Below are 21195 nucleotides of genomic sequence, written 5' to 3'. Positions count from 1 at the left end.
GGAGGAAGCTAGCCCTTCTCTTGGGGTTCTCACGGCTTCATGGGGCTGTATATGCACGTACACTATGGCCTAGGGGGCCTGGAGGGTGTTTCTGGCGCCCAGACTGACTGACTGCAGTGACAGAGGACATGTCTTATCTCCAAGCTAGAGGAGTCTGCTGTCTTCCTTCAGCAACACCCAGATTCCAGAAGCCAACCCCAAAGACAAGTGAAAAGGCACAGCAGAGAAACAATAAATATCAAAGAAACAGTCTCAATACTTTCAAACATACAGCAAACACAGAAAAAGCAAACTATAAGCAGTGACAAAAACCCAATCTAGGCAAAAATGCAAAAAGCCTGTCCATTTGTACATGTGCAAATCAAATGGCATACACGAAAGGAGTGACGTGTTTACGGGCATTAAAAGAAGTGTGTTTCCCCTTTCAGGAGTTTACTCCTGAAAGCATTTACATTTCAAGGAAAGTTCTCTCTTTTAATAAATTAGATAAATGTTTTCCCTCAAGTTTTTTAAGAACTTAGGATCACAATGGGTAGGGAGGTGGGGGGAGACAAATTTCACTTAGGAAAAAAATGTACAAAAACTTACAGACCAGGCAAGATATGCTCGTAGCACAGGAAGACACCGATCCTGACTTAAGATTTCTCTCCCTGTGGAACTGTCATCAATTACAAATTGGTTAGGATTCTATTAGGATCAGCCCTGGCAAAGCCTCCAAGGGCCCCCAGCCCACACTCTGAGAGCACCTCCCTCTCCCAGGGCAGGCAGGAACCGTGCCCCCTCCCCAACGTCCTCTTGTGGGTCACCAACCAGACTTGGTCAAGTTTGCAGAGGCCTGGGAGCCAGGATATATTCGGGTGTCACAGCCTCTGTTCATGATGCCCTCAACCACTGGAGTGTAGGTTTGTTTGCCACGAGAGCAGCAGCACCACAAGTGGAATTCCAGCCTACTCCCAGCCAATACCGGACGGGCAGAAGCAAGAGGGATCTTCAAGTGGGGAAAATGCTCTGCTGGGCTGCGTGACCTGGAGAAGAGGAATGGGAAGGCGGAGAGGCCCTGAGCTCAGGGGCAGCCAGCAAACAGTCCCTGCAGCTTCTGGAACACAAGGCAGGCAAGGTGTCTTTCCACAGGACATTGCTTTCCAGCTTCCTTGATTTCTGAGTCCCTGTGCTTTTTAAACAGCTCTTTGCAAAATGGGTTAATCCAGCTGAAGGTGGGAAATTCATTTTGGCCCGCATGCTCCCCCTGCTGGCCCAATGCCTGCACTGACATCCTCAGCATTGGAAGCTCCCAGAAGAGCCCAGGAGAGGGCAGCACTGGCCCAGGAATTGCAGGCCTGGGAGCTCAAGCGAATTCCCACAACCTAGGGTGAGCCAAGAGGCCCAATCACAGGAAAAGCAGTTCCTAACAGCACGGAGGGCAGTTGTTTCTCCTCCTACAGCAGGAAACTGCCCTTACAAAGCTTAAAAGAACACACACTCTTACTCACTCATACCCTATCACCAAGGTTCCCTTTGGACTTCTGCCCTTGTTGCTGGGCCCAGGCAGAGACTGTTCTCAGTCAGTTTGTGAGAGGCCCTGCGTCGATGCTCAGGGCAGAGGCCTCCTCATCAGCACTCTCCCTGGCACAGGTGCTCAGGGGCCACCTGAGGGGTGGAGGAGACCCTGGCTGCCCCTCTCCCTCGCCCCTCCACTCTCTAGGACTGGAGGTGCGATCCTCCAGAGAAAAAACGGCTGGCTGTGCATTTGGTATTATTTCTGCACCAGGGAAGAATGGAGAAGCAGGAAGACTAACTTCGCCTACCTAAAGGCTCTGCACTCCCTCTGAATTCTTCCTTTAGCCTCACTTCCCCAAGGCCCACCTAGCCATTAGCCTTGCCCAGCTGTTCTGCCCAGCTGTTCTGCCCAGCTGTCCCTGGGCACACAAGGTGCTGGGAAACCAGGGCTACCTGTGTGGAGCACGGTGCTAGGCGACCAAGGGACTCAAAGCCACCAGTGAGGGCTGGGTGGATCAGGTGACAGCTCAGAACGGGGACATTCTGCAAGAGGGGGAAGAGGGCTCACTCCTACCAGCATCGAGATGCCAGGCGCTTCACAGGAAACACACACACGTACACCCAGAGCACTGAAGCAGTGGGGGGCGGGGGGGGAGGCGCTCACACAACGGCAGAACACCGGGACTGCAAGGTTTGGAGGGGGGGTCCAACCTGCCAACCGGTTCATCCCCCTGAAAATATTCGTGCCTGGAGTGAAAGACAGCATCAGATTCCCACTGCTTGCAAGCCACAACCCACACCCACACCACAGGTGAGCAGCCAGGAGAGCACGCAGCATTCCCCCTGGCCTGCCCTTGCTCCCCACCCCCGCTAATATCAAGGTCACCAGCAGCCCCATTCCCCAGACTTGGGTGATACCAGATATTAGAGAGAATATAACACAAGCCCATCCGCCTGAAGCCCAGCTGTGGGGGCGCCCCTGGTTCCTAGGGGCCAGCTTCACCCTGTCCAAATCTCGACTCAAAGACTCTTCGGGGGTAAAGAGCATGACCTCTAAGCACAAGAGTAGCTCTTTAGTCCCAAATTTCTACTTTCCTCCTTCCAGGGGGGCGAATTGACCACACACTAGCAAATGTCAATTCCCCACTCTTGCATTTCGTTCCTAGAGGGATCCCAACCAGGAATGAGGGCCAAGGTGTGTGTGTAGGGGGAGGGGACACAGAGGAAAGGGGCCTCACTGCAAAGCGGCTCGGTCTTTGGTCCCTGGCTAGGCTCTCTGGACAACACGGGCCTGTCCCCCACACGCAGGGGTGCCTGTTCCCTAGCTTCCATCTCTCAAGCACACACACAAGATTTTCTTTTGTTCTGCCACCATCCACTTCTAGGAGCTAGGTCCCCACAGCGCACCCTGTCTCTCCCTCCTGCACCCCATCTGAAGCAGACAGGAATAACATCATAGTGAAGGTGGACAGTAAACAGTGGAAAAGCAAAGTAACCAGACGTGTGATCAATCCCTCTCTGCCCTCCCCCCCCCCCCCCAAATAAATAAGTTAATGGGTTTAGGAATGTTCCCATACAAAGTTCTTTCCAACCAGCTCAATTCCTCCTCTGGTTTTGTTTTGTTTTAAATGAATCTTCAGACTCTCTTTCTACCCTGGAGCAGCTGCATCGACAGAGTCTCCCCACAGTTGCTCCTCAAAAAAGAAAAACAAAGTTGTGCCAGGGAGAAGCCAGGCTCCCGGCCTGGGCCTGACGTCTGGTCTCATGAGCCATTTTGGTTCTTGTTTTGGTGAGAACTCCACTGTGATGCTCCGCTCACAGCAGGAGCAATATCAAATCGAGACCCTCCATGAAGAAGTTCGGGCTCTGGCGAGAGTTCCTGAATGACGTCTGCCCTCGGCCCTCCTCAAGGGGGCTGGAGCCACCATCTTCCCCAGCAGAAGGTGTGCGGGCAGTGCTGGTAGCTGCTATAGACAGTCTTTACAGAGGGCCACCTGGCCCTTGATGAAGTCCCGGCAGGGGCAGATTCTCTGGTGCCTGGGGTGGGCGCCGGCACAGCTGAAGAGCAGGAGGTCACCTTGAAACACACAGTGCTTGTTCCTGGGGTCGAAGGAGGGCACTAGGATGTCCTTGGCCAGCTCTGAGCTTTGGCAGACCACCTCGTACCTGCAGAGGAAGAGAAAGGCACACGGGTTGGAGACGCAGGGACCATTCTCGTCCCTGGCTCCTCCTGAGGTGCGGGGAGCACGTTCTGTTCTCCTGCTGCAGAAATGAGATGGCATCCACTCTCTGACCCAGCAACTCTCCACCTCTAGGAATCCAGGCTCGAGAAAGGCGTGTGCATGCCTGGACATGTGTGTGGGGATGTGTGTTCAAGGCTGCTTGGTGAAGCACTCTCGGTCATGGAGAAAAACTGGAAATAACCCGAATCTCACCAAGCAGGGAAGGGCTGAACAGATATGGCACATCTGTGCTTTTAGAGTTCTATGCAGGCCTGAAAAAGGAGGAGGTAGAAATACAAGCTCCGGCCCAGAGAGCTGTCCTTGAGGGAGGCAAATAACAGAATGGGATGTATGATGTGATTGACCTTGTGTGTGTGTGTGTGTGTGTGTGTGTGTGTGTGTAAAAAGTCCAGAAGGCTACACACTAAAGACCTAACACTGGTTACTTCTGAGGAATGAGATTGGGGCAAAGATATGTATTATTAAAATATTTTTAAAAACTGATGTTTAGTGTTTTTATTAACGGCTTAAAAAGATTACTGTGGTATGTCCTTAGTCTCCTGCCGGAGAGCAATGAGATGGTCCTCTGGGGGGAGGTGCTGTCCCAGGAGCCTTGATTGCCTGGACCTTTGCAGCCACCTTCAGCCAAGGCAACAGCAGCCTCCCGTCTGTGAGATAAGTGCCTGAGGCTTCTGGACACGCAGAGCAGGGATCTGAACCCTGGCCCTGAGCCCGAGCTCACGCTCTTGCTCCTCTGCCATCTTCTCCCAACAGCTGAACTGCCTAGGGGCTGGAGACCCTGGAGGCTTTGCTTTCTCAGGCTGGGACCACTACCTGAGGGCTGAGGATAACCAGAGGTTCCTGTCCCCAACACTGCTGGCCTCTTATCTCAAAGGAGAGCCCATATCCTCTCCTTTTGCCTGGGGTACATTTGTCCCACCCAGCTTGGCTCCCCTAGAACAACGAGGCCTCAATGGGTGTCCAGCATGCTGCCCCACATGCCAGGTGGGGACCAGTTCAGACAAGGAGGAGTAAGGGGGCCAGGCAGACCTGGGTTTGATCTCTTATGAGTTGTGTGACCCTGGACAAATGACTGAGCCTCTCTGTGGCTCAGTTTCCTCTTCTGTGAAATGGGGATAAATAATCCTTAGCTCACAGGGGAGAGGCAGGAATTAAATGAATGCTTACAGAGCACTTGGCAGAGTCTAGCTCTGGCTAAGTATTCAATAAATGGGAACTATTATCATTATTACAATCATCATCGTCATGGTCACCCTGCCCTGGCAGACACTGGATGGGCTAGGCCACCTTCCTCCCTTGCCCCATGGTGTAAATTTAACTCACACCAACCGTCTCCATTTTGCTTTGTTCACAGAAGTCTCAATTCTTACTGACAGGGAGGGGATCCAGATGGGAAACTCAAAGTTTCCTGCTGCCTCTGGAAAGCTTCCAGATGTGGGGGAAAAGCATCATTAACTCCCCCGGCCTCCGCCTGTTACTCCTGCGTCCTCTTGTTCTCCTCCAGCCAACTCACTGCCTGGCCCCCGCCTCCCTTTGCCAACGTTAATCTGGTGATTCCAGCATATCCGTTGGGGCTCCTGGTGGCCCTGGGGCTGCCAGCCTGCTTCCTGGTGCTCAGGAGGGCAGTGCTCCCTCTTCTCTTGCTCCTGTAGTCACCATGGGGCATGGTGACTTCTCTAAACGCCCTACCCCGTCGGTCTTGGTGTGCCGGCTGGGAGATGGAGGCACCCAGAGGGATAAGGTCATGGACCTCATGAAGGCGAGGGCAGGAAGTGGTGGGGGTTTTATGGATTTCCTAGAGGAAAAATGAGTCAGAGATTTGGGCCTACTAGGTCCTTCACAGGATGCCCCTACTTGCCACCCCACAGAAAGGGTCTCCAGAGCTCAACTGTGCATTAAAAGTTTCCATATGGAATGCGGCCGTGCTATACAGATTTATGCTTATGCTGTGTGCTTATTTAGGTGAATTATAGCAGCTGCTACATCTTAACTCAAGCCATCTGCCTGGCACACTGCTAACCAGGAGCGTGGAAATCTCTATAACTAGTTTCAGACCTCATGGTGGGGAGTGTAATTGTCAGGAGCCACGAAGGAACCCTCCTGCTCCCACCCCAGGTCACCCGGACTCAGACTCCAGGAACAGCCCCCCAGGGGGGAGCACATCTCGGCTGGGGCTGCAGCAGAAGAAGCCAGCCCAGGGACAATGTCCAAAGACACTCACAAAGCGCTCAAACAGCAGATGTTCCCCAGAACCACAGGTGACCCGCCATGGGCAGTTCATCAAGGTTCAATTGATGCGGTGCTGTGGATACCCAGAGCGCTCTCGGTTTATTAGCATGCAGGTCCCTGTCCCACAGCTCTGAGCAGTCAGGATGGCTACTCCCTCATCTGTGCTTAACTAGTGAGCAAAAGTCATCAGAGAGGTGAGATGACTTTCCCCATTCACTGGAGTGCACCCCGAAACCAGACAGCCTCCACAGCCCAGCAATCCTCGCCACCATCTGATGGATCCCTTGCCTTTTCAGGGCGTGCATGTCGCTGTTCTCGTGAAGTCTGTCACACACACACTCCACTCCCGCTCAGAGACCCCTGGCACAGTGTGCCGTTTCCTCTCTGCAGGCCCCCGTGGAGTTGACCTCTCTCCAGCTGGCCTAAATATTGCTCTTACAGGACAGGAAAAGGAGCTTCTGAGGCCCGTCAGCCCGTGGTGCACACTTTACAGCTCTTGACCGAGAATACAGGGCAGAGCCCGCCTTCCCATGGGGCTGCCTGCTTCCTGAGAGGACAGAGGCCGCCCATCCCTCTCAAGACACACACACACACACACACACACACACACACACACACACACGATGAAGGCATGGAAACAAGGCTGTGCCACCTGCAGTCACTTCTCCCACCTTCCTGCTCTGGAGCTCCTCCCCTCCGTCACCCCTTCCTCACCCCTCTCCCACTTACTCCAACCCTGCATCCACCAGGTCCCCCCAGACTCTCAAGACCACTCTGACTCAGGGCCACCTCCTTTCTCTGAGACGCCAAAGTGCTCCCAGTCTAGACTTTGCGGCTTAGACTTTCCTTTTTCAAAAAGGAACCCCAAACTCTAATATTTTAATATTTTAGAAGATGAGACTTGAAAAAGGAAGCAACATTACAGACTGGTTCTCACATTAACATGTGTCCCTATTTAGGAAGCCGAGGTCCTCCCCCTGCTGGGCCACGCTGGCATAGACTCTGGCTCTTCCCGGAGCCTCTGCCTTCCGGACACCCCACCCCTGGTCTGGGTGGAGGCTTTGTGGAGGACGGGTCACATCTGAGTCAGGCATGCTCGGTGCGCAGGGGTGTGTGGTTGCCTCTCTGGCACTGACACCACGTCCTGCACGAACAGGAGCTGGAAGCCCAGCTGCCTGATTCTCCTCGATTCAGGATGACAGCACGGGGCGCTCCCCAGGGCTCGACTGATGTGACATCATTCATACGGCACAACAAGGACAGGTGGCTCTTCAAGGTCGTAGACATTCAAAGACTGAAAGGAGCTCAGGCTCAGAACCAGGACCCAAGTTGGAGAAGGAAAAGCAGTACCCGGCTTATGAAGCCACTCATTGCTCACTGGCCATGAAGACGGATGGGCCAGGGCTGCCTCATCCCGAGGAGGCATCCAACGGACTGCTGGAGAGCTGTGGTGTTACAACACTGTCAGTATTTACAAACATAAGAACAAGGTGTTCAAGGGCTCTCACGTTCAGAGAGTTAATTTCAGGCAGCTTTACTGCAAAATTAGCATTCATTGCAGCCTCCCAGGAAGAAAGTCCACATATCTACAGACGCACACTCCCACGGCATAGCCCTGGCCCCGGGACAGCCCCACATCAAGGCCTTCTGCTCTCGTGGGCTCTGTGTGGTATACGGCAGCGGACAGGGAGGCCAAGGGAGGGACTGGCTTTTCCGATCTCGGCCTAGTGGCCTTGGGTCCACTCCTCTGCCCAAAGCTCTCTGGAAGAATGGGCTGTTGAGCAGTCTTCAGCACTGGCTGCACATTATCTCACCACCATCCAGGATGTCCCCATTTTACAGGTGAGAGAATTGATGGAACAGAGGAAACCGGCCCATTGGCTCCCCTTCCTGGCCCGCCTGCTGGACCTGGACCTCTGCCCTGGAGACGGGCCGGCTATGTGGGGCCCTGTCCTCTCTCTGGGTATCACAGTACCCGGGCAGGAGGCCAGACTCCTGCCTGGCCAGGAAGGACCACACTGTTAAGGAGTCCCACACGGGTCATTCCCAGGCTGCAGCTTCTCCTGTTTCCTCTCCCAGAGGTGGGGACGGGGCTGCATGTAGACAGTTCTGTGTGTACAGTCCCTAATCTAGCCCCAGCAAATCCAGACTTCTGGCACAGAGATACTTGGGTTCTCAAAAAGCCATCTTGCTACAGGAGTTGTTTGCAAAAGGAGCCAGTGGGAAGCCCCTCCTGGAACCCTAGAGTTCACGATGGTGCTTTGGAAATGGAAGCTGCTAGGACCATTATAGTCATATCCATAAATATCAGACCACCTCCCTCCTCACAAGGTTTCAGTGGCCGCAGAGCAGGGCGCCACACTGACTCTCTTCTGGCCTGGCTTTTGTTTTGATGGTAGAATCCAGGCAGCCTCTGAGCCTGGTCTTCACATAAAAGAACGGAGAAAAATAGCATCCCCTGTATCCCTACTCAGGAGAGCTCCCCTGCAGGTGCGATGCTGGAGGCCATGTGCTCTCTAAAAAGGGTGATACCCTACACTTGAGAATAATCAGATTTATAGGTGGGACCAGGCCAGCTCAGACCACCAGACACACAGCCACAGTAGCCAACTGTGCTCTGTAACAGGATGTGAAGCCAGAATGGGGGACAGGCAAGCCACCAGCCCTGAGGCCACTCCATTCCTTAAACATCCTCTTCAAGATGGGATGGTACCACTGCTCTACTGAATATTTAGGGATGGGATAGCAAATCTCTTCAGGGAAAACACCTAATTAGAGCAATTAAGGGTGGGCTGGGGGGAGGCTAGGTAATTAAGCTATATGTAGCCCAGGGTGGGGTGGGATAAAACCTGGGATCCCAGATTTAGCACTGACAGGGGTCATGAGTCGGGCCAGGAGAAACCTCACCTGGAAATTTGGGAACTCTAAATGCCAAACTCAAAATGCCAATGCAAAAGGAAATGAATGGCATCATTAAAAGTTATGCACGTGCATGGGAAAAACTTTGAGCAATACCGAGGCTCCTCCTGGGTGCAGCTCTGACCTGCAATCCTGGTGCTACACCCACCTCCCTGCTCAGGGACCCAGCAGAGTCGGGCCTGCTCATGCTCCCTGCAATGCACCACGTTCCAGAGGTGCTGGAATAAAGTGCAAAAGGGGACGGCGGCTGCAGGAGGGGGAGGTGGCAGTGATATTGGCTGTGGGCAGTTCTGTGCCAGCTCCTTGCCTGTTATTTCTCATTCCTTTCTGACTCCAGGTTGAAGTCTCTCAGACTCTGCTGGGGGCCATCTGGAGATCTGGCTACAGCTAGGGGACCCCAGGGACGGGTCTGTCCAGGCTTGTGGCTCTGTGTCCGTCTCTGCTCCCACGGTTCTTGTGTATAACATTAGCAAATTGCACACCTCCCACAATCTCCAAGCCCAGACATGGCGTTATTTATGCAAATGCAACACCCCCCTTTGAATTCTAAATATATCAGCATGCCAGGTGAGCTCATCTACCTAACAATAAAAATGCTGGCTCACTTTCTTTGGGAGGGGTCGGGGGAGGGTCATGCTGCAACCTGCTCCCCTTCCCACATCTTCTCCCAACAGCCCACAAGCCTGAAAACGAAAACCTGGTCCCTCCCAGCCCCAGTCTACCCCAGAGGCGAGCTGGAGGCTGAGCCGCACTCCCCAGACCCAGCACTTACTTCAGCATGTCGTTGTCCTTGTTGAGGTGCTGGAAGAAAGAAGGCTCACAGATGAGCTGGTTCTCCTGGCACACCTGCTTGCAGGACTGTCCCGGCTCAGCGAGCTTCACCTGCAGGGCACTGAGGGGCGGCCACATCACCTGCCCGTGGCAGAAGTCCTAGAATGACAACGAGGCCATCAGCCAAGGGACCCAGGATGCAAGTGGGGATCCCCGGCCTGCCAAGCGGTCCTGACAAGGGGAGGCACGCCACTGTGAGACAGCAGCAAAGGCCAGAAGACAGGAACCAGACAGACTTGGGCTGGAACTGGGCTCCCCTAGAACATGTCCCTGGGCCAGTTTTCACCTCTCTACCCAGAAAGGGAGACAACAATAGCATCTCCTACCCAGGGCTCGAGGATGAGAGGTAATACGTGTCATGTGCACGGCACCGTGCCTGCCAGTAATGGTGGCTATTCATTACTATTACCACCACCAATTGTGCAATCCAACTATTTCAAGCCTCTGCCCTTGAAGGCCCATCTCTAGGCCCACCTTCACCAGCTGTTCTGTTCCCTCCGCTCTAATTCCAAAGACATTTTCAGTGTCTACCTAATTTGGCAGTTACCTAATATGACACTGTTTGGTGAGCGCTACTTTCAACTTTGTGAAGCAAAGGAGCAGAGCGAGGAGTCTGCAGGAGCGGCCGAGAGAACCTACTGTGGGGTCACAGCCTTGGCAGGCACGCAGGGCTTGTGGGTTGCAAACAATTACAACGCTGCACTAATTCAACAGTCTGAGGATGCGCGACAGGAGGTGAAGTAAGCTGGTACCCCTGCAAAGAGAGGCGCCCGCAGCACAAAGGGTGCGGGGGGCGCTCAGAATAGGGCAGGGCCAGTCATTCCGGGATCTGGAAGGAGACGAGCGTAACCGAGGAAGACACGGGGTGGGCAGAGGGAAGTGACCTGTGCAGCACGATGAACGGGCAGCCTGGGTGGTGAGAATGACAGGGTGGGGCCGGGGAAAGGCAGGTGAGGAGTGGGAACCTTTCCCTGACCTGGGACCCCAACTGTCATTTCAGCTGTGCCCAAAGCGACTCCGAGCAGGCACCTGTGGTGGGAACTCATGCATCACTGGCACCACAGCCCACTCTCCTGCACCCTGGCGACGGACCCCTAGCAGAGTTCCTCCGAATTCCTGGGCTGCGTGACCTGCAGAAGACCCGTCTCTGGAAGAGGCCTAAGAGCCGTGTTTTTGACTCCTTTGGGGGCAGGCTGGCCCTGAGGAGTGCCCAGTGGTGGTTAGGACCCTGGGCTCTGAATCCCACTTGTAGGAATTCACCCCACAGACATACGGGGAAACAGGGCAGAGAAACCTCCACAGGATGCAGGGTACTAGAGCCGTATTGTCAGAACAGATGCCAAAGGCCTGACACGATCCAAAGGTTGTATTTAAATAGGTAGCTGTTTAAATACAAATAACTCCAAAAAATGCAGTTTTTTAAATACAAAAAACTCCAAAACCAGTTTGCATGGGCTGACATCTCCAGGACATACAGAGAAGAGAAAGAAGCAGGGTGAAGGTGCTGTCTAGAGTGTTTCCATTTGTATCCAGCACCGGGGCAGGAGACAGAAAGATACACACAAACACACATATGCTCCTGCAAGAATCTCTGGTTGGCACAGGCACCGCTGAGAAGGGGAAAGTATAACAGTCAGGCATGGTACAGAAATTTACTTTTCAATGTACGTCCTTCCGGCATATTTTCTTTTTCCTCATGTTTCCTTTCTCTGCTCTGTGTGGACGAGGAGCTGATGAATAATCTCAGGGCCGGGGCTCCCAGAACTGATGCACACATGCAGAGGAAACGTTTTGTGCCCCACCCTGTTGGTCACGTGGAGCAGGACTGTTGCTGCAGGAGGGCCTGGCCCTACCGGGCCCCTTAGCAGTGAAGGGGGGTTGCCCTGGAAAGCAGGCCGAGCTGTATCCAGGAGGGGCCTTCTGTATTGCTTGTGGTTTGTTTGGTTTTTTTAACTGTGCTTCTATTACTTTTAATGAGCAAAAGAAACCAGAAAAGAGCAAAGCTGAGGGTACACCTTGCCTCTCCCTTTTATTAGCCATGAACCTTTAGGCAAAATACATAATGTTCTGAAGCCTCAGTTTCCTCATCAGAAAAATGCCGATGATGATACTGATGATTTCCTATGGCTCTTGTTTCTCCCTGCCTCCCTCCTGAAGGAGGTAACGCGATTACATGCTGAGAAAGGCAACGGGCAGGGAGTGGGCACTCAGTGCGGGCCTCTGCTCTAGTCTCCTCAAATCCATGCTCGAGACCCAAACGAGCAAGGCAAACCCAGCGTGGGCCTCCATATCATGTGATCCTATGATGAGGGGACACGACTGTTTCAGCCTGAGTGAGGTTGGTGGTGAACCAATAGAAATCCTTCACTGCACCGTGGTCAGGAAACCTAGAACCCGGATTCCTATCAGCTGAAGACAGAAGATTCCAGAAGGGTCTCATAATTCAGAGATGATAGAAATACACTGGTTTAAAGATATCAGGATCCAGCTTAATCTTCTGAAAGGGATGCATGGCAGGAGGATGGGCAGTGTCCTACCTCCCAGCCCTGGGCACCACCAGAGAGAGACCATACACTGGCTGGGAAGATCCTTATCCGACTCCTCAGATTCATAATGATCCTAAGCACAATCCACACCTTTGCTAAGCCTCGGGTAGCACAATGACTTTAGCCTGGATGCTGTTACCAAGGGTGATGGCAGAGACCATGGCCCCGAGTGGGAACACAGTGCTCACTGGTGGCTGTTGCTCTCTTACTTGGCAGTATATGGAAACTTACTGGCTGGCCTTTGATGCTCTGTCCATCATCCCATGAGGATGGCCGTCACCAAACAGGGAGAAGGAAAACACATGGTGATCAGGGTAGTTCTTGCTCATCAGAGCTCAGGGTGCATGGATGTCTGGAAAAGGTTAAGTGTTGCTTGTTTGTTTGTTTTTCTGGCTGGCTAAGGCAAGCAACTCTGCTTATAATTCTTTAGGAGCAATCTGATAATGTCTACAGCCTGTAAGTATTGTAATAGAGATTTAAAATCCAATGTCCATCAAAGCGTACTGTGCGACTGTATGGAACAGGCAAACCACCAGGAATCTAGACCAGATCATACCATCTACCTCACTGGAGGCCAACTGAGGGATTTGCTCTCTCTGCTTCCAGGACTCAGCTTGGCCCAACCCTGGATTAAGCAGGGGAACTGGAAATCCATGACGCTGAAGGCTCAAACTCTGGCTTTTATACTTTGTAAGAAAATCATAGAATGTCTCTCCTCATCTGACACCTACAGGCAGTCAGAGCTGAGGGCTGGCCGTACCTCTACACTTGCTAGTTTGAGAGGCTCTTAAGAAACTTTGCTCTTTACTCCTTCTCAGCCTTGTGTGGTATATGAAGCACTCCAAGGTGTAAAACCAAAACGGGGAGAAAGATTCTGTTGTGTGAGACTAGGAGGCGATGTGGCCAAGGAATGCGCTTCAAGTCAGAAGGCCTGGATTTGAAGCTGTTCCACCGTGGTGCTACTCCGTCTGGTCTTGCCTCCATCGCTTGTCCATACAGAGTGATGCTAAGACTCTGTAAGTGACGGACCCGAGCAGAAGGCTGGCAGACGGCAGGTGCTCCACTAATGCACATCTCCCTCCTTTTTTCCCTCCATGGAGGGGTTGCCTGTGCCCCGTACACAGTTGGGAGGTGCTGCAGTGTTGGCATCTGCAGAAGCTGGGGCAGCCTGGATAATGGAGCCCAGTACTTCATCCCGAGCAAGGCAAGATGGTACCACGAGGTCTGCACAAAGGGAAGTGCCCTCAAAGCTCACTGTAGGGTAGATCTGCCCCATTTGCTCATTTCTTAGTAAACCACAGAAACTCGTCGAGGTTCCCTTTAACGAGAGCTTAGCTCAATTTCACAAGAACTCTGGGGCTCCAGTCTCCCATGGCTCACCAGCTGGTCTGACACTCTCTCAGTAGTCTGTTATGGGGGTCAGTAGGATCAGGGATAGTGAAAATGGCAGCAGGACCTTCTTAAGAATTGGTGAACCATCTGGAAAAGTCTAAAGGTGATAAAATTGAACAGAGGGAAGCCTGAAGGTGTCCTCAGTAAGCACGACACCAGGTAAGGCAGGAGGGAGCACGAGGATCTTGGGTACGATTCTGGCCCCAGCTGGGGGACTTCACTGATGTCCTTCAAGCTCTGCCAGCTTTCGCATCTAAATTGAGACAATACCATTTGTCCTTCAGTCCTTATATAATTCCTGTGAGATAAAATGAGGTGACTCTTAAGAAGGCACCTTGAGATATTAAAGATCATATTCCAAGGTAGACCATTAGTAGCAGCCAGGGTCCAGAGGTAAGAGTTGAGAGGCCTGGATTATATAGGACAATCATTCACGAGAGCCCTCTCTTTGCCCAGCTGCTTGCAGGACACAACTGAAATGACAGCCCTGTCATAGCCTCTTCTCACCTCTAGGGTCAAGCCCCACCAGGGGTTAAGGGAAGGCTGAGGTCTTTTTCATTCAACCCCAACATAGATCAACAGGGCAGTGCCAACTGGCCTTGTCTCCTTGCTGTAAGCACTCATTTGCTCACTCACTCACTCACTCACTCACTCATTCATTCAACAAATACTTGCTAAGAAGCAGGAAAGCATAAGGGTTCAGAGCCTGGACTGCTTGGTCCAGGTTCAGCTCCTCCATTCACTAGCTGAGTGAGCTTGGCTACTTATATAATCTGTCTTTGCCTCACTTTCCTCAACTGTAAAATGAGGAAAATATCAACTGCTACTTCATAGAGCTGTAGAGGGGATTAAATCAATGATAATATGTAAATGCTCAGAAAAGTGCCAGATATAAATAACACTATCTATGGGTTGGCTCTTACTGTTACTAAGTATAAGGGACTTTTCTAGGCCTTGCGGGTGACCTGGTGAACAAAAGAAACCCAAACCCCTGCCTTCATAGAGCTTATATTCAGGGAAGGAGACAAGAAACAAAATAAATAAATTCTATATAATATGTTAAAAGGTGGTAAGTGCTCTAGAAAAGAATGAAGCGAGGAAAAGGGGTCGAGAACACTGGGGGAGAGGGTGTCCTGAGAAGGCATCATTGAGGAGGTGACATTCAAGAAAAGACCCGAGGAAGTAAAGGAGTGAGCTAGGCAAGTCACTGGGAAGAACACTTCAGGCAGAGGAAAACCAAGATCAGAGGCTCTGACAATGCAGCACAGCATGTCCAGCAGGTTCCAGGAGGAGCTGGGAGTTCTGTGTGGCTTGAGAAGAGTATGTGTGTTGGGGGCTGGAAGCAGGAGGACATGAGGTCCAGGGGGCCCCAGGGAGTCAGTACACACAGCTTTGGGGGCCCAAGTAAAGCTTTGGCTTTTCCCGGGTGAGATGGGAGCCACTGGAGAGCTCTGGGCAGAGGAGCCACAGGATCTGCTGTACTGAGAACAGACGGCAGGGGCAGAAGCAGAAGCAGAGAGAGTTAGGAAGCTATGCAACAGTGCAGGACAGAGAGAATGGCCTCAGACCAGACTCCGGCACCTTTGTTCAACAAACTTCCATGAAACACTTGTATCATACGTTGGCTTTGAAGGTTTTTTCATTCATCTATTCAAAACTTTACAAATGACTATTAAAGCCTATGCTGGGTTCTGGCAATATGAACATGAATGAGATACAGTCTTTAGGCTCAAAGGCTCAGTGCCCAGTCTAGTAAGAGAGGCAGATATTTAAAAAATTACAGAACAGTACAAAACAGACATCCAAACAGGATGTGAAGGCCCCTTAGAGGAGGGAAATAATTAACTCTGTGGGGGAGGGGAAGGGTGATGATAGTAGCAATCAGAGAAGGTTTCCAGGAAATAGCGACTTCTGGGCTGGGTTTTGTAGGCTAAATAGGAGTTAGTGGCTTATCACAAACATGGTGCTCTGCAGAAAACTGGTGCTCAATAAAGAGCTGTTGAACTGAATTGAATGGTTTTGGCATCCTGGGGCTTTGATAGCAGTAGAACAGCACAATATCCTAACCCAGAGAGGCTTTATACAGCCAGAATGAGACAGATACAGTAATCTCCAATCTGGTTAACAAGCCCATTTAGAACACAGAATATTTGCCTTCTGCTCTAACAATTATTTCACCCAGTCACCAGATTCCCCTGAATTTGCTTAACTATTCTAAAATTTTCACGCAGTGACTGTAATAAGAAAGGTTTATTAAGCAACAAATCTATAAGAAAAAGCAATCTTCTGAACAAATGAATACAACCAATCCTGAGGAAGAAGTAAGGGTGCCATCTTTGTAAGGAAGGCTAAGTCATAGCATGGAGAAAACGTTCACAAAAGTACAAAAAGAGCTAGAGAAGACGGGGTGGGGCTGCTTCCAGGAGAGAAGCACTGGGTGCAGGCTGGTTTGTCCCTCCCTCTTGGTTGTACGTGATGGGATCTTTTCCAGCAACTCTCCACCCCCACCTAGTCCTGGCCAAAGCTTTAATAGGGTTACTACCTCCACAACATATCAGGCCAAATGGATTTCTGCGGAAACTCACATTATCTGGAACCAAGAAGACAGGTTCAGCTACAGGCCTGGAGGCAGGGTCTAGAGGAAGTAAGGTCAGGAATTTGCCAAAAAAAAAAAAAAAGGGAGAGCAGAGGCATGTTCCGGGCCATGAAATTGGGGTTTGGGACTAGTTCAGCTATTTGAGAGGTAAGGAAACCATTTGTTATTTCTCTTGTAGCTGGGAAATCCAGGTCCTGGCACAGAAAAAGTGTTCAATACAGACTGACTGACTGGATTAGACACATTCCAGTTGCCTGTTGGTACCCACCATCCTCAGCCTGTGCTGTCCTCAAAAGGAGTGACCTCTGTCCACAGTGGTCCCTGGGGCTGAGTCCTGGCGGTGGGTGTGATTTTGTGTTTCCATGAGGGCCACAGAGAAGGTGGCTGTGGAGCTGGATGTAGTGACTCATCTCCATGGATCTCTCTACACATGCAAATCAACGCACCAAGCTCACTCTTGAAAGAGGCAAACATAAACCTCCTAGTGGAACCCTCCTCTTCCACTAGGAGTCTACCCAGGAGAAATGAAAACATACATCCACACGCGTGTGAATATTCACAGTAGCACTCTTTGTGACAGCTCAAAGGTGGAAACGACCCAAATGTCCAACTGGCGAATGGATAAACCAACTGTGGTATACTCGTACACCGGAATACTATTTAGCACTAAGAACGAATGAGGACTGATGCATGCTACAATGTGCAAGAATCTCACAAACATTATGCTGAGTGAAAGAAGCCAGAAATCTCCAGAAAAGGCAAATCTACAGAAACAGACACAGCTCAGTGTTTTCCTGGGGCAGGGAGCAAGGACTGGCTGCAAATAGGCTCGAATGAGCTTTTTGAGGTGATGGGAATGTTATAAAACTAGATTGTGGTGGTAATTGCATAACTCTATCAATTTGAATTGTACCCTTATATGGAGTGAATTTTATGGTCTGTAAATTACATCTCAATGAAGCTGTTTAAAAAACACATCTCGGTTGGTTTCTGGGCTCCTGTAGCAAGTAGCGAAGGCTTTCAGAGGAGCTAGTCTGAGCCAGGCGCTGTTCTTAGCCCCAAACGTGTATTCATCTGTGGATTCCTCCACCAACCCTGTGGGGTAGGTGGTATCTTCCCCATTGCACAGAATAGGAAACAGCACAGAGGAGTTAAGGAAACTTGCCCAAGGTCACAGAGAGAGTGGGAGCAGAGCCAGGTCGTGAATCCCGGCAGTCAGGCTCCAGGCTCCAGCGCTTAATCATTACCCACCCAGTCTCTCTGGGATCAGGAATGGCCAGGCAAACAGCAGCTGTTGATTTTTCAAAAGAGCAAACATTCCCCAAGCTAGTGCCAACCTTCTCCCCTTTCCAGTTCCTCTTCCTCTTTCCTTGCAACCCGTCACCTCCACCATTCCCCTACCCTGGACTACCCAGATTCACCCTCAGGCTTGTCCTCGCATCTAGAACACTCCCCAAGGGAGTTCAGATTTCCCCAGAGCTGAAGCTGGTTCCACAGCAGCTCTTGGAGTTGTTAACTCTTTTTCCCACTTCTTATCTCCAGAATGCTTTTCACGTGAATTACACAGCTCTTTGCAAAACAATATGAGCACGAATATTTACAAGCTCTTTACAGGAAGCAGAAAATAGGATTGAACAGCATATGTATGGTTTTCAGAAATTAATCTGAACATTGCCATTCCTTTAAAAGAAGATGCTATGCTTTCTGGCCTGAGGCAAATACCTAAATCTTTTCCAAGAAATGCATAATGAGAACCTCAACAAGCCTGAGGCACTCGGGTTAGGGAAGACTAGTCTCTTGATCTTGGATTACAAGGGATTTTCACCTTGGCACCAACTCCCCCACTGCTGGAGAGAGTTTCTCTTCTGGAGAGCCAATTTAAATGAGTGTGGGATCCAAATCAACATTTTTAGTACAGTAAACAGGGGTGGGGGGCATTATGGGGAAAAAGCAAGTGGTTTTCCTAAAACCAGGGTTTGTTCCCACTGGGTGCTGGTGCCTGGGTTGGCTGGGTATGAGGTAGACTTCCCACTGTCCCTGCTCCACGGGACACTGGAGCTTGGGGCCTCCTCAATTGCTGTCAGTCGGCTTCCCCTGGCTCCCACTGCCTTGGTTGAGCGTGAGGGATAACTTTGAAAGGGCTCCGGGATAAGTGTCCTTCTTCCCCTTGCAGATCACATGGAGGACTCTGAGGATGGAGATCAGCCTAATTGGGGCCGCAGCGCTCCTATAGTTCAAGGGATGGGAAGCCTAGCCGCCACCACCTCTTCGGAGCTAGAGGCTCTCCTGTTCATACCAGAAACACCCCTCTCTTCAGTCTCATTGCTCTTTGAAGATATTCTCTAGCTGCAAAAACACTGAACACCCCAAGCTCTAAAATACTGGGGCCTGGAGCTAATCACCAGATGTAGAAGACCCAATCTGTGAACCAATGGGGTCTTGGTTTCCCATCTTCCCTCTGGAGTTGGGGAACATTATGACTTCAATAAGACCCTCCACGGAGGCCTGGGATAAACTCAAAATAGGCCCCCTTATTACCTGTTCAGCAGCGTTGGGAGAATGTTTAATAAGAAATGCCCCCAACACAAGATTCCTAGAATGATTTTTCTAAAACGCCAATCTAACAGCATTGCTGCCTCTCATCCTGTATTAAAACCTTTCTTTAACTTCCTGTTGCCCCAGAATCAAATCTGAATTTCCAGCTGAGCCTCAGCATCTTTTTCCGACCTGTCTCCTCCTTCAGCCTCATCTCTCAAATTGTCTCTCTTCAGTCACAGCTAAATTTCCAATAATTCACTGAGATTTCCCTTCTTTCCCCAGGCCTTTGCATATTCGCTTGTACGGTCCCCCCGTGGCCCCAGTTTGCCTTCAGGACTCATCTCCTGCAAAATGAGTCAAATCTTCCAGATAGACTCGCCTCATCTCTCCTGCTTCCCCACTCTGCAGGCTGCATTATGCCGTCCCAAAGCATCTCGGTTACATCACGATCACAGGGAGTAACCTACAGCAGTGGCATTGCCTGTGCACTTGCCTGGCTCTTTGTGAAATCTGCAGCTGAGGACAGAGACTCGTCCTTTGACGTCTCCCCCCATCCCCGACTCCCAGTGTCCCAGTGGCCACAGCACATCCCAGCTGACAAATACTTACAGAGTGCATGAATGAATAAACAATAGCAGGCAAAAAAGAACTCTGAATTTCTGTGAACTGCAGAGCTCTCTAGAAAAGTCTATGTCCAGAAGGCAGAGGGAAAGGGCAGTTTTATTAGCATGTTTTCCAGAAGACAATTTTAGTGACATGTTTTCCAAATCAAAAGGTCCAAAATGAGCTTCTTGGTTCCTGCTACACATGAATAGAAAGTGACACGCTCACTCACTCTCTCATTCATTTATTCATTCCTTCAACTGGCAGTTATTGTGCACCTACTGTGTGCCAGGGAGGGGGCTAGGCACTTGGGATACAGAGGTGGATGAGCTGGGTGTGGCCCTGCACTATGGAACATTTAGACAGGTCTGTTTGGGGAATGGGATCTTCCTGTTTGAAAGGAAACCTAGTAACAGATTTACAAAGAACAGGCCACATGAGAATTTTTAAGGACTGGCTGGGATTCAAGAGTCTTAGGGAAGAAAGAAATAATAGCCTTCAAATAAACGTGATACAGAGTCCTTTTACCGGTGGTGGTGAGTGATTATTTTCCCTGAGAGGAAGTGGAGACAGGAAAGGAGGAAGTAGGTTTCAGAAGCAGCTGCACGGACCCTGGTAAAATCTCAGACAGCTTCCCATTAAGGTAGTGAGAGCTGCAATGTCCTAAAACTCACTGCCAGAGGCAGCCACAGCAGCGCCTCTCTGCGCCTTCAGGAAGAACCAGCAGCAGCTTGAGGTACGAGAAGATAGTTCTGGGCCTCTGCCTCTGCCTGAGGCCCCGGCCTTGCTGATGGCACAGGCCTGGGCGCAGACCAAGCCACCATCAAACCTTGAGGCCATGACGTGTGAGCCCTGCGACTGTGAGGGTTGGTTCCCATTATCCAGAGAATGGGGTCATTACTGCCACCTCTCAGGGTTACTGTGAGGGTCAAATGAGACAATGCAATGTGACGGGCTTAGTACACACTGACATAAAGTCTACACAAATGGCTGCTGGAGTTAGGATGATGACACCGTCATTCTTTTTTTTTTTTTTTTTTTTTAATTTTTTATTTATTTATTTTTCCCCTAAAGCCCCAGGCGATAGTTGTATGTCATAGTTGCACATTCTTCTAGTTGCTGTATGTGGGACGCGGCCTCAGCATGGCCGGAGAAGCAGTGCGTCTGTGCGCGCCCGGGATCCGAACCCGGGCAGCCTGCATCGGAGCGCACGCACTCAACCGCTAAGCCACGGGGCCGGCCCATACACCGTCATTCTTAACTGAGGGGTCAAAGATTGAATGAGGTAATGATTCACAAGCTTACCTCCATGGTAAAGTCCAATGAGTAATATTGTATAGTATATTATATAATAATATGCTTATGTAAGAATATAACACATATAATCATATGATATAATACAGTATAATATATTAAGTAACCGACAGTACTAGTTTGCATTTATTGCGCACAGAATGACAGCCCTGTTCTAAGCACTTCCTATGTACTAGCTCATTTAATCCTCACATCAGCACTGTGTGGTTCTATTATCATCCTTATTTTATAGGGAAGGAAACTAAGGCACAGAAAACAACACGTCCAAGTCATATAACCAGAGAGTCATGGTGGTGGGACTGGAACCCAGGTGGCTGGGCTGCAGAGCATGGCCTCCTGCCACTAGCCAACACCCAGAACGTCAGACAGGCCACCCTAAAGCCTATGCCCTGGCTCTCCCTCCCCAGCAGCAGCACCCAGGACCATCCGCTGCTCACCACAGTCTGTCACCTCAAATCTGTCCTTTGAAATCTACCTTGGACCTACA

The 21195-nt window shown here is 50.8% G+C and overlaps 1 protein-coding gene across 4 annotated transcripts in view; it reads right to left on the bottom strand.

The window, feature by feature from the left end:
- Nucleotides 1-3037: 3037 nt before the first annotated feature.
- MGAT5 (alpha-1,6-mannosylglycoprotein 6-beta-N-acetylglucosaminyltransferase) overlaps nucleotides 3038-21195 on the bottom strand; it is a 324721-nt gene continuing 306563 nt past the window's right edge. For all 4 annotated transcript variants that reach the window (XM_058548850.1, XM_058548848.1, XM_058548849.1 and 1 more), the window contains 2 exons: nucleotides 9661-9818; nucleotides 3038-3663 (listed from right to left, as the gene is read on the bottom strand). In XM_058548850.1, the coding sequence (XP_058404833.1) occupies nucleotides 3465-3663; nucleotides 9661-9818 (357 nt within the window). In that variant the 3' untranslated portion in view covers nucleotides 3038-3464. The remainder of the gene's footprint in view (nucleotides 3664-9660; nucleotides 9819-21195) is intronic.

The sequence above is a fragment of the Diceros bicornis genome, chromosome 10, assembly GCF_020826845.1.
Source record: "Diceros bicornis minor isolate mBicDic1 chromosome 10, mDicBic1.mat.cur, whole genome shotgun sequence".
NCBI lineage: Eukaryota > Metazoa > Chordata > Mammalia > Perissodactyla > Rhinocerotidae > Diceros > Diceros bicornis.
This window is presented reverse-complemented; position numbering and strand designations above follow the sequence as displayed.